The sequence below is a fragment of the Schistocerca nitens genome, chromosome 6 (genome assembly GCF_023898315.1).
Source record: "Schistocerca nitens isolate TAMUIC-IGC-003100 chromosome 6, iqSchNite1.1, whole genome shotgun sequence".
Lineage (NCBI taxonomy): Eukaryota > Metazoa > Arthropoda > Insecta > Orthoptera > Acrididae > Schistocerca > Schistocerca nitens.
In genome coordinates this window covers 329,084,235-329,101,196 of record NC_064619.1, presented here as the reverse complement: position 1 = coordinate 329,101,196, position 16,962 = coordinate 329,084,235, and the positions used below count along the sequence as shown (strand labels likewise).

The 16,962-nt window shown below is 42.2% G+C and overlaps 1 protein-coding gene across 2 annotated transcripts in view; it reads right to left on the bottom strand.

Annotated features, from left to right (window-relative positions):
• Positions 1–1,421: 1,421 nt before the first annotated feature.
• The window catches only part of LOC126262832 (uncharacterized), a 115,624-nt gene continuing 100,083 nt past the window's right edge, over positions 1,422–16,962 (bottom strand). For both annotated transcript variants that reach the window (XM_049959685.1, XM_049959684.1), the window contains 2 exons: positions 9,844–10,015; positions 1,422–3,407 (listed from right to left, as the gene is read on the bottom strand). In XM_049959685.1, coding sequence (XP_049815642.1) covers positions 1,921–3,407; positions 9,844–10,015 — 1,659 coding nt within the window. In that variant the 3' untranslated portion in view covers positions 1,422–1,920. The remainder of the gene's footprint in view (positions 3,408–9,843; positions 10,016–16,962) is intronic.

Here is a 16,962-nt window from a genome sequence, read left to right as displayed (position 1 = left end):
TAACCATTCCTTTCTTCACTCCCTTTCAGTTTTCTATACCTTTCATTTTCTGATTTATTTACTTTTACCCACACCTACCTGCGCCACATACAATGCACTTAGCTTTCAACTCTTATTAACTCTATCTTCCACCTCTAAGCTCTCAGGTTTTCAAATATCATCTGGTGCAGTCCCAACAATTAGTCTTTCCTTCTCATCCCATCTGGTAAGTCTTCCCTGACTTTGGTTCTGGGCAACTTTTTCAAACTATCCCCATTTCCTAATCCTCACCAGCCCTTTTTCTTCATCCCTCTTCCTTCCACTTCATTCCTTCTGCCATAAGAAGGAGCCACTGGCTACAAAAGCTTGCAAATTTCAATGTGCATTCTCCTGCTGCCACTTCATGACTAGGTTTTTTTATCCATCCATGTTGCAGTATGGATGTAGATTTTTAGGTTAACAGTGCAATTACCTTAACAGTGAACTGGAAAAAAATTGATCAGTGAAGAGTGTACAGCGTTGGACACATTTTATGAGAGGTTATTAACAATACCAGAAGACATAAAACATGGTTTACTTCACAAGTCCAGATTATAACTTCTTTTAAAGACTTAAAGACTAACGTTCCATTACATGTAGTCCAGATGTGTGAAGCACATGAATGTGCATACAGAAATGAGATAAATTAGATATTGAAATGTAGTTTACAATAATTACTTGATATGGTTTTGAAAACAAAGTGAAATTTATAATGTATAAGTGTGTCTGGCCTTAATCACAATTGAATCGCCTCTCAACTGCAGAAAACAAAGAATACAACCATATCAGTTACTCCCAATGAATGGAAGACTCTCTGTTATTAGCACCAGACTTTAAATTATAATGCTATATGTAGTCAACAGCACACAGTATAGATGACATTATGGTTATTATGTAGCCAAATGCCAAAAATGGTTATTTATATCTTACACTGTGACGCATGCAACACATTATAATAGAATTAAAATAGAAATATTTTCAAATACAAAACACTAATGCAAAAATCAAAGTCACTGTTTCTCTATTATGCCCAGTAACCATATACAAAATGAGATTTAGGAGAAAGAGAAGGGTGAATTGGGGAAAGGAATGAGCTGGTATTTGAGGAATTACACATCCAAATATATTATGTCTACTAAAATGTTTTGTTGGTAGAGGATGCAATAGACATGTACGCAGAAAATATCAAAATTCAGGGTGGATATAAAGACGCTTTCTTCATGTGGCAAAGTCTTTAATATCTGTTTTCCTGCTCTACATACAACTCTGTCCTGTTCAATGATCACCACTTACCAAAAAAGGTACCTTTTTTTTTCAGTACTGCCCCATTCCAGAATGTAGCACAATTGGAGGAACCAATTACAATTTCCTTTCCACTAATTGCTCCCCCCCCCCCCCCCCCCCCCCGAAAGGAACTCCAGCTTAAAATCTACAAACCATAAGTTATAACTATGTTACAACTACATTATCAGAGTTCACTTCACTTTGGGCTGCGTGTTACAACACAATGCTGGCCTTAAGTATGTCTAAGGTGATATGTGATACATTTAAAGATACAGAAATGCAAAAAGAAACAACTAAAATTTTCAAGTGACAAAAAGACATGTAGTACAATTCTAAAATTTGTATTTGGCAACTATAAGATACACCAGCAACCAACTGGCTTTGTACACTGCGCTGTCTTGCTCCATTACGAATAAATACAGTACGAGAGCTAAAGTTTTAATTACAAATCAGCGGCAATACAGGATTTCATCAACTAACACTGAATGAATAAAACTGTATATCTCATATTAACAAACACACAATTCAAGTTTCAAAAATACAAGGAACTTGACATATATAATTCAAAATTCTTAAAATGTTTTACATTTAATATTTTTTACTTCATTGTAATATATACTATATCTCTGTTTCTGGTGGATTATCTTGTAACCACTGAGATGATTTATTGGTGGTTCCCTCATTTCTATGTATTATCTCTTCTGTGCTTGATACTGAGTGAGATCTTGGAGAATGCACAAGCACTGCCGTTCCAGGCCTGCTGCAATTGCTATTCCACAATTTACTGGTTTCCTGGTGAGACGATCTGCCTGTATACAATACAGGTTCATATGCTGTAGCATTATCTAATAAGATATTACTTGAACCTAGCTGCATACGCATTGAACACAAACGAGGTCCTGGAAGCACAGAATTATCTAAATGTCTGTCTTTAGGCTTAGAAGAATTTAGAAAAGTGAGCTTACTTATGCTGGTTTCTGTAGGCTTCACCATTCCAGGGAATGGCACTTGGCTAACACACTTTTCAGAGGTGGAATATGGTATTAATTTCTCACATTCATTTAAATCTCTTGTTCCCTCTGAACAACTGCTGCTACGTTCATCATTATTTATGTAACTTTTCCCATCCCAACTATTCACTTTTGTTCCAGAATTCTCAGAGGTGTTTCTTACCTGACAAACTTGCGCTCTATTTACAAGATCTCCATTACTTTTAGTCCTAACTGTAGCGGATTTATCACTCTTGCCATCACTAACTACTTCAAGATCTATAGTACAATTCTGAACACCTTTAATATTATTTACACTGTGTTTTACATAATTATGATAACAAGTCTGTTTTGAATTTTCACTAGCATCTATATCCGAAAAATCTACTGATTTTAGTTCAGGAGAACTGTTGTTTATTCTGTTGTTGACAGAAGATGTCTGTTTATTACCAAAACCATTTCTCAACATTTCGTCCAATTCACTATATGATTTATGACTTTCTTCTTTTTTCTCACTTGTGAAACCATTCACTGCAGGGACTGAACTGCCAACAGTAATCACAGCTTTTGGGATTTGAGGGTAAAACCTTTCAGTTGATTTACTTTTCTTGTAACTTCCACTAAGTGGAACACAAGTAACATCACTACTAATAGTCTTGCGTGTTGATGTACTCAGTCTGGAACTGTCAATTTTGATACCCAACCTAGTAGGATTAGTTCCCGAGCTATTATTAGAAGCATAGCTACTGTCAATTTCATTCTGCCTCACTTGGCTACTGCGACTAACAGTTTCACCAGTTCTTGTAGCAATTACATCAACATACCTTACAAGGCCCTGGCTAGCCCTGTTGGTGGCATCAATGACAGTTTTTCCCAAGTCCGCACACTGCCCACACCACAAGCATGGAAAATCAACCTGAATAGTAGCATCACTGCCTTTCATATAATTTTCCACAATCCGTCCACTTTGTGAATGGCACTGACAACTTTCACAATGTCTTATCTGTTGACGCTCCCGCTGCCGTTCTTCCAGAACCTTTGCCATTATTGCTGCAGAAACACTGTCCACTGGTGGCTGTGCTGTTTCTGTCCCTTCATCGGTGCTGTCATCACTCTCTGTTGGCAGAGATAGTAGTCATTACACACACACAAATCTAAAATTAAGTAACTAATAATAAAATATCCATTTACAGCCTGAAATAAACAAGCAGGTTAACTACAGTCCTCAGTTTAAACAAGGTCAACCAAAGATTTGTTTTCACACAAGTATGGCTAACAAACACAAACTACATCATCAAAGGCAGGGCCATATATGAAAGCATGTCATTTATTACTTGAATGACCAACATCAAACTGAAAAACAGATGGTGACAAATGAACTGTCCACCTTGAGGATATCCAGTACCCAAGTTGTTAGAAATAATGAAAAGCATGATTTAAAGGACCCGAGTGCGCGGTAGATTGCCTGGCTCAACTGGATCATCGTACTTAGCAATAATTTCCCCCGAGAGAGTGGTAGGGGGGGTTGCGAGAGAGTGGTAGGGGGGGTTGCGAGAGTGTGGTAGGGGGGGGTTGCGAGAGAGTGGTAGGGGGGGTTGCGAGAGAGTGGTAGGGGGGGTTGCGAGAGAGTGGTAGGGGGGGTTGCGAGAGAGTGGTAGGGGGGGTTGCGAGAGAGTGGTAGGGGGGGTTGCGAGAGAGTGGTAGGGGGGGTTGCGAGAGAGTGGTAGGGGGGGTTGCGAGAGAGTGGTAGGGGGGGGTGCGAGAGAGTGGTAGGGGGGGTGCGAGAGAGTGGTAGGGGGGGGGGGGCGAGAGAGTGGTAGGGGGGGGGCGAGAGAGTGGTAGGGGGGGGGCGAGAGAGTGGTAGGGCGGGGTGCGAGAGAGTGGTAGGGCGGGGTGCGAGAGAGTGGTAGGGGGGGTGCGAGAGAGTGGTAGGGGGGGTGCGAGAGAGTGGTAGGGGGGGTGCGAGAGAGTGGTAGGGGGGGTGCGAGAGAGTGGTAGGGGGGGTGCGAGAGAGTGGTAGGGGGGGTGCGAGAGAGTGGTAGGGGGGGTGCGAGAGAGTGGTAGGGGGGGTGCGAGAGAGTGGTAGGGGGTGCGAGAGAGTGGTAGGGGGGGTGCGAGAGAGTGGTAGGGGGGGTGCGAGAGAGTGGTAGGGGGGGTGCGAGAGAGTGGTAGGGGGGGTGCGAGAGAGTGGTAGGGGGAGGTGCGAGAGAGTGGTAGGGGGAGGTGCAAGAGAGTGGAAGGGGGAGGTGCAAGAGAGTGGTAGGGGAGGTGAGGTGAGGTGAGGCGAGGTTGCGTAGGCGACAAAACCTCTCACGGTGCTTCCTGCATTTTTCCACAGTGCGCACTGTTTGTGTGACATAAGATTGGCCACACTCTCAAGGTATCTTATAGACCCCAGGTGTTCTGAGACCTACTACTGGGTCTCAGTAAGCGACCATCATGATGCTGTACACAGAACCTGGATTCATCCGAAAAAATGACGTTTTGCCATTCGTGCACCCCGGTTCGTTGTTGAGTACACCATCGCAAGCGCTCCTTTCTGTGATGCAGCGTCAAGGGTAACCGCAGCCATGGTTTCCGAGCTGATAGTCGATGCTGCTGCAAATGTCATCGAACTGTTCGTGCAGATGGTTGTTGTCGGGTGAGAGAGGAGGAGGGGGCGAGAGTGGTAGGGGGGTAAGAGAGGAGGGGGAGCGAGAGAGGAGGGGGAGCGAGAGAGGAGGGGGAGCGAGAGAGGAGGGGGAGCGAGAGAGGAGGGGGAGCGAGAGAGGAGGGGGAGCGAGAGAGGAGGGGGAGCGAGAGAGGAGGGGGAGCGAGAGAGGAGGGGGAGCGAGAGAGGAGGGGGGTTAAGAGAGAGCAATAATTTCCCTTCAAAGAGACGACATCTTCTAATCCAATATATATTTTCACCCTGCCAGGCTCAACCTATTTTAACCTCCTAAACCACTCTTGTTTCTTCTCTTCTATGTCTTAAAACTTGTCCAGCCTTGTTATTAATTTATTGTGTTATTTAGTTTAAAACTTTATGATAGAAAGTCAGTTGACTGTTGTGTTTTTTGGATCTACGTACTTCGTAGTGGAAGCTCTACCATTATAGTTCACTTGAGGCGTTTTGTCATGACATGATAAGCAGTCACACCTGAGGCAGCTAGGTTGTTTACACAAGAGAGAAAGAGGGAGAGAAAGAATGAGGGGGGGCCGATCATCACCCAACAACGCCATCTGCAGGAAATTTTGTGAACTATATATATATATATATATATAAACAAAGATGATGTGACTTACCAAATGAAAGTGCTGGCAGGTCGACAGACACACAAACGAACACAAACATACACACAAAATTCAAGCTTTCGCAACACACTGTTGCCTCATCAGGAAAGAGGGAAGGAGAGGGATAGACGAAAGGTTTTAAGGGAGAGGGTAAGGAGTCATTCCAATCCCGGGAGCGGAAAGACTTACCTTAGGGGGAAAAAAGGACAGGTATACACTCGCACACACACACACATATCCATCCACACATATACAGACACAAGCAGACATATTTAAAGTTTGGGCAGAGATGTCAGTCGAGGCGGAAGTGAAGAGGCAAAGATGATGTTGAATGACAGGTGAGGTATGAGTGGCGGCAACTTGAAATTAGCGGAGACTGAGGCCTGGTGGGTAACGGGAAGAGAGGATATATTGAAGAGCAAGTTCCCATCTCCGGAGTTCGGATAGGTTGGTGTTGGTGGGAAGTATCCAGATAACCCGGACGGTGTAACACTGTGCCAAGATGTGCTGGCCGTGCACCAAGGCATGTTTAGCCACAGGGTGATCCTCATTACCAACAAACACTGTCTGCCTGTGTCCATTCATGCGAATGGACAGTTTGTTGCTGGTCATTCCCACATAGAATGCATCACAGTGTAGGCAGGTCAGTTGGTAGATCACGTGGGTGCTTTCACACGTGGCTCTGCCTTTGATCGTGTACACCCTCCGGGTTACAGGACTGGAGTAGGTGGTGGTGGGAGGGTGCATGGGACAGGTTTTACACCGGGGGCAGTTACAAGGGTAGGAGCCAGAGGGTAGGGAAGGTGGTTTGGGGATTTCATAGGGGGATCTCATTTCAGGGCAGGATTTGAGGAAGTCGTATCCCTGCTGGAGAGCCACATTCAGAATCTGATCCAGTCCCGGAAAGTATCCTGTCACAAGTGGGGCACTTTTGTGGTTCTTCTGTGGGAGGTTCTGGGTTTGAGAGGGTGAGGAAGTGGCTCTGGTTATTTGCTTCTGTACCAGGTCGGGAGGGTAGTTGCGGGATGCGAAAGCTGTTGTCAGGTTGTTGGTGTAATGCTTCAGGGATTCCGGACTGGAGCAGATTCGTTTGCCACGAAGACCTAGGCTGTAGGGAAGGGACAGCTGCCACCCATTCCACATCAAACGGTCCCTTCCCTACAGCCTAGGTCTTATCCATTGTTGGCTATACCATCAGTCCCATAAAACTTCAATTTATCCAGGAGAATACTGTGATTTACACAGTCAAATGCCTTAGATAGAATGCAGACAATACCAAACAGCAATATTTTATTAAAGTAGTTGCAAAACTTGATGAGTAGCTTTCTCAGTTGAGCAACTCTTTTAAAATCCAAATTATTGTACCTCAGGTGAGGTACTATTCCAGAATCCATTACATCCTCATGATGAAAAGGCTCAAATAAATTTTGGAAACCAGAATGATGGGGTTTCACTCTGAAACACATACCGCAAATAAAAACCTAAAAGACAAAAGGCAGCTCATGGATTTTTATTCATATATACCATACAGTGTGTCTTGAAAGGAGGATATAAGATGAACATCAACAAAAGCAAAACGAGGATAATGGAATGTAGTCTAATTAAGTTGGTGATGCTGAGGGAATTAGATTAGGAAATGATACACTTAAAGTAGTAAAGGAATTTTGCTATTTGGGGAGCAAAATAACTGATGATGGTTGAAGTAGAGAAGATATAAAATGTAGACTGGCAATGGCAAGGAAAGCGTTTCTGAAGAAGAGAAATTTGTTAACATCGAGTATAGATTTAAGTGTCAGGAAGTCGTTTCTGAAAGTATTTGTATGGAGTGTAGCCATGTATGGAAGTGAAACATGGACGATAAATAGTTTGGACAAGAAGAGAATGGAAGCTTTCGAAATGTGGTGCTACAGAAGAATGCTGAAGATTAGATGGGTAGATTACGTAACTAATGAAGAGGTATTGAATAGAGTTGGGGAGAAGAGGAGTTTGTGGCACAACTTGACTAGAAGAAGGGATCGGTTGGTAGGACATGTTCTGAGGCATCAAGGGATTACCAATTTAGTATTGGAGGGCAGCGTGGAGGGTAAAAATTGCAGAGGGAGACCAAGAGATGAATACACTAAGCAGATTCAGAAGCATGTAGGTTGCAGTAGGTACTGGGAGATGAAGAAGCTTGCACAGGATAGAGTAGCATGGAGAGCTGCATCAAACCAGTCTCAGGACTGAAGACCACAACAACAACAACAACAACAACAACAACCGTCCACTGTGTCTGTTATGTTACGTGAAACCATTATGGGTTTGTTAAAAAATAATTATTTGTGTTTTTCTTTCCAGCAGCAGTTTTCTTTTGTCTAGATCAGTACTTATTCCTTATTTTATCCTTCTACTGTATCATCTTTGAACTGTAGCTGGCAAATTGCTTACTGATTACTGTCTTGATATCCCAATACACCTGAAACATTTTCTGTTCTCATTGTTAAGCTTTATCCTTGTATCTGATGCACGTCTCCTTATTAGGAAATTGATATGCCACCCTATTTTATACCTCCTCCATTTTTTCCCTATTTTCTCTCTCAAAGAATCCACCTGTTGTTTAAAAGTTTTTTTTTCTCAAGTATATCAAGTTCCTATTTTCTGTACCAGGCATTGCATCTCCTGAATGTCAATAATGTCCAGTGTAACTGTCTTTTTGAAACACAGATTACAATTACTAGAAAGCTGACAAACTTTTTCATGCTAAAGGAAAAGTGAATTTTTAATGTGACAACGGTTTTCCTTCTCATTTCACCCTTGTCACCTTTCAACAGGTTTCATTTTTTTTACTGGCTCCCAAATACAAAATACTGTTATCAAATATTTTATACTGAGTTACTGCTCATAAACACAGCTCAATTTTGTATTAAGTGCAATGCAATAGGAGGGATTTGTGACAACGAGATTTTCTGCCTTCTCTTTCCTGGAACAAATAAAATGAGCTCTGCTTCAGCTTCTATGACTGTCACAAGAAAATGGTAATTTCAATGTAATAAAAAAAGCTACGTCTCTCTTTAACATAGTAATAAAAAATATTAACACAATGTTTGTATGTCAAGCTTTTAAGTATTGAAGTTAAGGCAGAATAAAAATACTGTTTAAAATATGGAAGACTCTATGAAAACCACAAATGAGTACACTAGGTGATCACTTCCTTTACTTGCCCCTCTGTCCCTAACTCTCCCCCACTGCCATCTACATGATTATGCACCTAATGTAGGTATGTTCTGATATCCACTACTCACTCTTTTTTTTCTTGTTCTGGAAAATGAAACTGTGGTTTTCAATAACTGAAAGTAATAGTTTATACTGATTAGCTATCACATTTTCAATCCTGCTCTGCCTAAATAAGTTTAGCTGTTTCAGAAAATAAATATGAATTCTCTGTGCCCAATTTGGCTAGTAATTCTGAGTGCTGAAACTTCTCAGAAGAAAATGTGTGTTCTTACTGAGAATATAGCTTTATACTTTTTGACTGTGGTGCTAGAAAAGGTTACCAGTTCATCAAGAAGTTATTATCTGTGCTACAAAAGATAATTAATGAAATAAATACTGATATATGTGAGCTTCATGCTGGCAGTCGTCTCAGAATTCCTCAGTTCTTAAACTGCAGCTGCCAAAACTCCAAAGCTACATGTCTTTTCGCACAATATATCTCTTCTTTTTGTGTCTGTTCAACAGCAGAATCATTAACAGGATATCAATCACATTTAAATTACTATTACCTCAAGATATTAAAACTCTACCAGGATTCAAGTTACAGTTATGCCAATGAACTATCAGTGAGGCTTAATACTGTCTGGGAGGAGACAGCAGTCTTGATGTGGTTTACTAAATAAAAATTTCTTAAAGAAAAAATGTTTAATGCCAAGACTGAAAATATTTCTATTACAATTTTTGAATTACATATTGTCATTGTCTTGTTACTGACAAACGCATGTCAATGCACGACTACTGCTAATGACACTTTCCAATGAATATTTACCACTCTTTTGCATTTTGGACGATTTGAAGATGGCTGCAAATAGCAACCGAAACTAGATGTCAAACTTTAATTGAAATAGCAAAATCTGCAATTCAGGCTTTACAAGTTTTTCACTCCAAAAAAACTATTTAATTAAAGTGTTACAAATGCATGCTTATATAAACATAAGGACACTCAAAAATCAATGTGACTGCTCTCTTATTCTCAGTCAGTAATGTTTTATCACCCTAATAGCATTTAATTTGTATGAAGACTCACCACTAACATTCTTGTTGACAGAATAAACCATAGAAGTTGGTGGGGAAGAGGGTATAGGCACTTTGATGGTCTTCATTTCCATTTTAATAGGAGCTGAATTACTGTCAGGGGCTCTTCTTCTTCCACACATGTATATATATGAAAGGACTTTCTGCTGTAAATCTGCTGGAAGCTGCAGAAAGAACATTAAATTTCAGTGTCTTGTCTTTTTGGATATGTCTAATGTCACATTATTTAGTCCAGTTCTGGTCCAACAGTGATTAAATGCTTTTATTCCAACTTAATACAAACAAAACTGTAAATTCAGATTTTTTAATTGACATTTACACAAGCATTACGCATCATAAATTAAATATTTAAAGTATAGTGTTGAACAGGCATAAAATGTTGCAGAGAACAGAAAACACAAATAAAACAATACATTCACTATTGTAAAATAGTAAATTACTGATGTCATCAAATACCTCTGAGACAGCCATTGTTACAGTGGCTACCCATTGCACACATGGTTAAGTCTCTCTTCCTCCTCCTCCTACAAGGTAGGTCTCTGTCAGCTGGGTTCTGAATGACACAGCCCACTGTCCAACCTCCCCAATGTAACTCCTTTCTCCTCCCTGAAGAAGGAACTTTTAGTTTTGGAAGCTGTGAGTGCTGTTACATATGTTGTTGCGTTTCTATTGTCTGTACTGGGAAGTGTGCCTTTTGCAGACAGGTAAAGGCCAGACCATCTGTTCTTCACGAAAATATCTAATTATCGTTTCCTATCAATAGCTGGTAAGTCAAGTAAAATTTAACCAACTAGCAGAACATTTACAAGTTGGTGGACCAGGTCAGATACGCTTAAGCGTCTTGATCCACCAGCTTGTACACATTCTTAGAGTTGGTCAACTACAAGAAAAAAAAGATATTAAATCAGTTATGTGACTGGTGATCACTTGGGCATGATGAAATATCAGAGAGGATTATGAAGATCAGTGCATCATACTTCAATGTTGTACTAGATCTCCTGTGTAATGTATTGTATGCATAGTAAGATTCCAGATAGACTGTAATACTCATTGCTCTCTCTTTCTATTTATGAGGGCTGCAGATGATGGGTACTTGCTTCCATTGGACTTGCTATTTCATTATTTTGTATGGGGGTCACTACTACTATCTTTACATCATTGCTTAAAGGAAGGTGATGTAAGCCATTTGTTGGCAAAAGCATAGATTTTGTCCTGTGTTTCTTAGTTGGAGTTAGCATTTGCCTAGATAGATAAGGCAATGATCTAAAACTACACACACACAGACTGGCCGGCTTGTGTACCAGATCAACCATCATTTGTTAACCAAAATCACTTTTCACTCTGCAGTGGAGTGTGCACTGAAATAAACTTCATGACAGATTAAAACTGAGTGCCAGATGAACTCGAACCCAGTTTCAGCAATATATTTGGTGAAAACTTAAATCATATGAGCATGAACAATCTTGGAATAAATGTAACAACCCACAGAATAGTAGACACACTGAGTCATCAACAGGCACCTAAATGAGTCAGGGGACTTTGTTATCTTTAAAACGAATCCTTTTTTTCATCACTACACTGAAATTCACATCCAAATGCTTGGAAGAAGGTTCATGGAACTTCTTTCAGACTATTTCTTGACTGTTCCACTCTCTAATAGTGCATGGGAAAAATGAACACTTAAATCTTTCCATGCAAGCTGTTATTTCTCCTATTTTATTATGATAGTCATTTCTCCCTATGTAGAAGGGAGTCAATAAAATATTATCGTACCCAGAGGAGAAAGATGGTGATTGAAATTCTGTAAAAGATCTCACCACAATGAAAGACACCTTTCTTTCATGATCGCCACCCCAAACTGCTTGTCATATCAGTGTCATTCTCTCCCCTATTTCTTGATAACAGAAAACGAGCTGTCCTCCTTAGAACTTTTTCAACGTCCTCTGTCAATCTATCTGGTAAGTATCTCATACTGTGCAGCATACTTTAGTAAAAGAAGAACAAGCATAGTCCACTCTAATAAATTTGTAGCATCCTCCAAGTGATCTGCCAATGAAACACAGTATTTAGCTCGCCTTCCAAATGAAATTTTCCATGTGACTGCTTCAATCAAGTAATTTTTAATAGTAATCCCTAGGTGGTTAGTTGAATCAACAACCTTTAAATTTGTATTATTTATCACGTAACCCAAATTTAATGGCTTATTTTTAGTACTCATTTGGAGGAAATCACACTTTTTATTGTTCAGTGCTAATTGGCACTTTCCATACCATATACACTCCTGGAAATGGAAAAAAGAACACATTGACACCGGTGTGTCAGACCCACCATACTTGCTCCGGACACTGCGAGAGGGCTGTACAAGCAATGATCACACGCACGGCACTGCGGACACACCAGGAACCGCGGTGTTGGCCGTCGAATGGCGCTAGCTGCGTAGCATTTGTGCACCGCCGCCGTCAGTGTCAGCCAGTTTGCCGTGGCATACGGAGCTCCATCGCAGTCTTTAACACTGGTAGCATGCCGCGACAGCGTGAACTGTATGTGCAGTTGACGGACTTTGAGCGAGGGCGTATAGTGGGCATGCGGGAGGCCGGGTGGACGTACCGCCGAATTGCTCAACACGTGGGGCGTGAGGTCTCCACAGTACATCGATGTTGTCGCCAGTGGTCGGCGGAAGGTGCACGTGCCCGTCGACCTGGGACCGGACCGCAGCGACGCATGGATGCACGCCAAGACCGTAGGATCCTACGCAGTGCCGTAGGGGACCGCACCGCCACTTCCCAGCAAATTAGGGACACTGTTGCTCCTGGGGTATCGGCGAGGACCATTCGCAACCGTCTCCATGAAGCTGGGCTACGGTCCCGCACACCGTTAGGCCGTCTTCCGCTCACGCCCCAACATCGTGCAGCCCGCCTCCAGTGGTGTCGCGACAGGCGTGAATGGAGGGACGAATGGAGACGTGTCGTCTTCAGCGATGAGAGTCGCTTCTGCCTTGGTGCCAATGATGGTCGTATGCGTGTTTGGCGCCGTGCAGGTGAGCGCCACAATCAGGACTGCATACGACCGAGGCACACAGGGTCAACACCCGGCATCATGGGTTGGGGAGCGATCTCCTACACTGGCCGTACACCACTGGTGATCATCGAGGGGACACTGAATAGTGCACGGTACATCCAAACCGTCATCGAACCCATCGTTCTACCATTCTTAGACCGGCAAGGGAACTTGCTGTTCCAACAGGACAATGCAAGTCCGCATGTATCCCGTGCCACCCAACGTGCTCTAGAAGGTGTAAGTCAACTACCCTGGCCAGCAAGATCTCCGGATCTGTCCCCCATTGAGCATGTTTGGGACTGGATGAAGCGTCGTCTCACGCAGTCTGCACGCCCAGCACGAACGCTGGTCCAACTGAGGCGCCAGGTGGAAATGGCATGGCAAGCCGTTCCACAGGACTACATCCAGCATCTCTACGATCGTCTCCATGGGAGAATAGCAGCCTGCATTGCTGCGAAAGGTGGATATACACTGTACTAGTGCCGACATTGTGCATGCTCTGTTGCCTGTGTCTATGTGCCTGTGGTTCTGTCAGTGTGATCATGTGATGTATCTGACCCCAGGAATGTGTCAATAAAGTTTACCCTTCCTGGGACAATGAATTCACGGTGTTCTTATTTCAATTTCCAGGAGTGTAGATGTCCTGTCTAAATCGTTTTGCAATTCAGATTGATCTTCTGATGACTTTATTGGACATAATCTGCAAACAATCTAAGAGGGTTGATCACATTACCATTGAGATTGTTTATATAGATTAGAAACAGCAGGGAGCCTATAACATTTCCTTGGGAACACCACACACCACTTCTGTTTCACTCAATGACTTATCTTCGATTATTACAAACTGTGTCCTTTTTGACAGAATTATGAATATAGTGACATAACTGATATAATACTCCTTATGCATGTAATTTGATTAGAAGCCACTTGCTAGATATCAAAAGGCCTTCCGGAAATTTAGAAATATGGAATCACCTTAAGATTGAATGATAATTAATTGAAACCCTCAGCTGCCGACATGTGGTGTTGATATACCTTGATGGGGACAGCTGAAAATGTGTGCCCCGACTGGGATTCGAACCTGGGATCTCCTGCTTGCATGGCAGACTCTCTATCCATGTGAGCCACTGAGGACACAGATGATTAGCGCGACTGCAGGAACTTATCCCTTGCACGCTTCCCATGAGAACCACATTCCCAACTGTCCACAATCTATATATGTAATGTACCTAATAGATATTTGCCCATCCACTCATTACTTGGGCACACTAAGGTGATGATTCCTGTAAGAGTTCGGGCAACCTGTGCGTATTTGCACAGACAAAGGTCAATGGCCGGGTAGCCTTTAACTAAATACGAAGACAGTAACTGCTCTCGAAAGAACAGATACCATTGATGACCGTGCAGCTTCTCTAGAATAAATGATAATTAAGTGAAACCTTCAGCTGGATGGGAAAATATCTATTAGGTACATTACGTATGTAGACTGGAAAGTTGGGAATGTGGGTCTCACGGGAAGCGTGCAAGGGATAAGTTCCTGCAGTCGCACTATTCATCTGTGTCCTCGGTGGCTTAGATGGATAGAGCTTCTGCCATGTAAGCAGGAGATCCTAGGTTCGAGTCCCGGTTGGGGCACACATTTTCAGCTGTTCCCAACGAGGTGTATCAACAACACCTGTCGACAGCTGAGGATTTCAATTAATTATCATTTATTCTAGAGAAGCTGCATGGTCATCAATGGTATCTGTTCTTTCAAGAGCGGTTACTATCTTCATATAAACTTAAGATTGCATGTTGATAGCACTCATTACTTTGTGTGAATATAGGGCCAATGGCGTATTTGCAAGAGCTTTGTTTCCTAAATCCATGCTGACTACATGTCAATGTTCGAACTGAGTATATGTTCCAAAATCTTCCTGCAAACTGATGTCAGTGATATTTGTACACAATTCAACAGATTGCTTTTATTTCTTTTCTCATTTATTGACATGACTTGTGCAACTTTGGTATGGATCTTTCACTGAGCAAGTGGTTGTGTACGATTTTTAAATATGGAGCAATTACGTCAGCATATTCTGAAAGAATATCTCATTGGTATACCGTATGGATTGGAAGACTTGCCTTTAGTAACTGACTTAAGCTTCTTTACTACAATGACAGCATCTGCTTCCAAGTTACTCATGTTGGCAGCTGTTCTTGATTTGAATTCTATAATGTTTACTGCATCTTCTTTACTGAATTTTGGGAAGCTATGTTTAGTACATCAACTTTAGCTGGGGGAACAGTGAGGAGAAATGTCTGAGCTCCTCTATGGCCATAGTTTCTTAGCAATTTAGGGAATGGAAAGCAGCTAGCTGTGTGGAATGTACGTAGAATATGCTGTCCTGTTTGCCCAGGATAGACTTTTATACTCATTTCCACCACATGGGTGATCACCAAGTCTCGGAACACACAGGTGCAATGCAGAGCCCATTTAGGCAAAGGAGGCTGAATATGTGTCCTCTACTGAAGTCCTCATATAATGCATCTTTACAGGAAATACACCGTAAAAACTGAATAAACAAGGAGATTCTGCAACTATGTACTGATTTTTCTTACAATGTTGTTAGGATAAGAGCACAAAGTGACTGTTTCTTCAAATGTGGTACCCTGCCTACACAACAGAGAAAAAGCATATTCTCAGGCATGTGAGATTGGTCTTAGTAAGGGAAAGAAATTAACACATATCTACAAACTCTGCTAACTATTACCTCCATATTGCCTCTCGTTTGTGGATCTGCATATGGAAACAGATAAATGCGAACACTTTCAGACTAGTGAGGGCTGCAGCCAGAAAAACACAATGAAACAATGCTAGTTCCTATGGGCACTTGAAATGTGCTTGCCAAGATCTTGATACAAATGGGAGAACACTGTCAGCTTTAAGGAGAAGGAACTGGATGAAACGACAATGTCTGTATTCAACAATGGCCTTAACTTTGCACCATTTACTAAAACATCGGCTAAACTTAAGACGATCAGTGGTGTTGTGAACTCCATCTATAAATTCCACTTGTCTCCTACTCAAGTAATAAGAAAGGGAACCAGCAGAGTTCTCAGCACAGGCAAAATAATAAAGGCTAACATCTCTGCGGTAGACAAAGACAATGGTACACTATTAGTACAGGTACATGACCACAAATGAAAAAACGAAATACTACTGTGAGATCCGTCTTACAAGAAAGGACCGAATGAATCTACACCAGCTGTTGGTTGGTTGGTTGGTTGGTTTAAAGGCGGGAGAAGAGGCCAAACTACGAGGTCATCGGTCCCTAGTTCCTAATAAAACAATGCCACAAGGGTGAGAATAAAACGGACGAAACGTATAACACAAAACGGAAAGAAAGGAAAAGCCACAAGAATGAAGGGAAGGCAACAAATACTAAAAGGAACAAAAAAGGACAAGAAAACAACAGAGAGAAGCTAGAAACAGAAGGGAGTAAAACATGAAAGCAGATTACAGTGGCTGGCCAACCACGAGAATAAAAAGGGAAAGCCAGCCACTCTGCAACACATTAAAATCTCCACCCTAAAAGCACTAGGGTGGAGGTCACGAAGGGACAAAGGACATGCATAAAACTTACATTGAAGTGTAAAACCCACTCTCATGGATAAAACGTAAGCTGCTGTAGAGGCACTGTCACCCAGCACCGAAGGCAGGGTGCTGGGAAAATTAAAAGTCTGCCACAGAGCGGCTAAAAGTGGGCAGTCCAGCAAGAGGTGGACGACTGACATTTGGGAGCCACAGTGACACTGAGGTGGGTCCTCGCGACGGAGTAGGTAACCATGCGTTAGCCATATATGGCCAATGTGGAGCCGGCAGAGGACAACTGATTCCCTGCGGGAGGCCTGCACGGAAGACTTCCACACATTCATTCATAGTCTCCTTAATGACAAGCAGTTTGTTGTGTGTGCTAATGACAAGAAGTTTGTTGTGTGTGCTGTTATGCCATTCTGTCTCCCAAAGCCGGAAAACTCTGGTGTAAGACAAAATGCAGGTCAGCTTTGGAGAAGC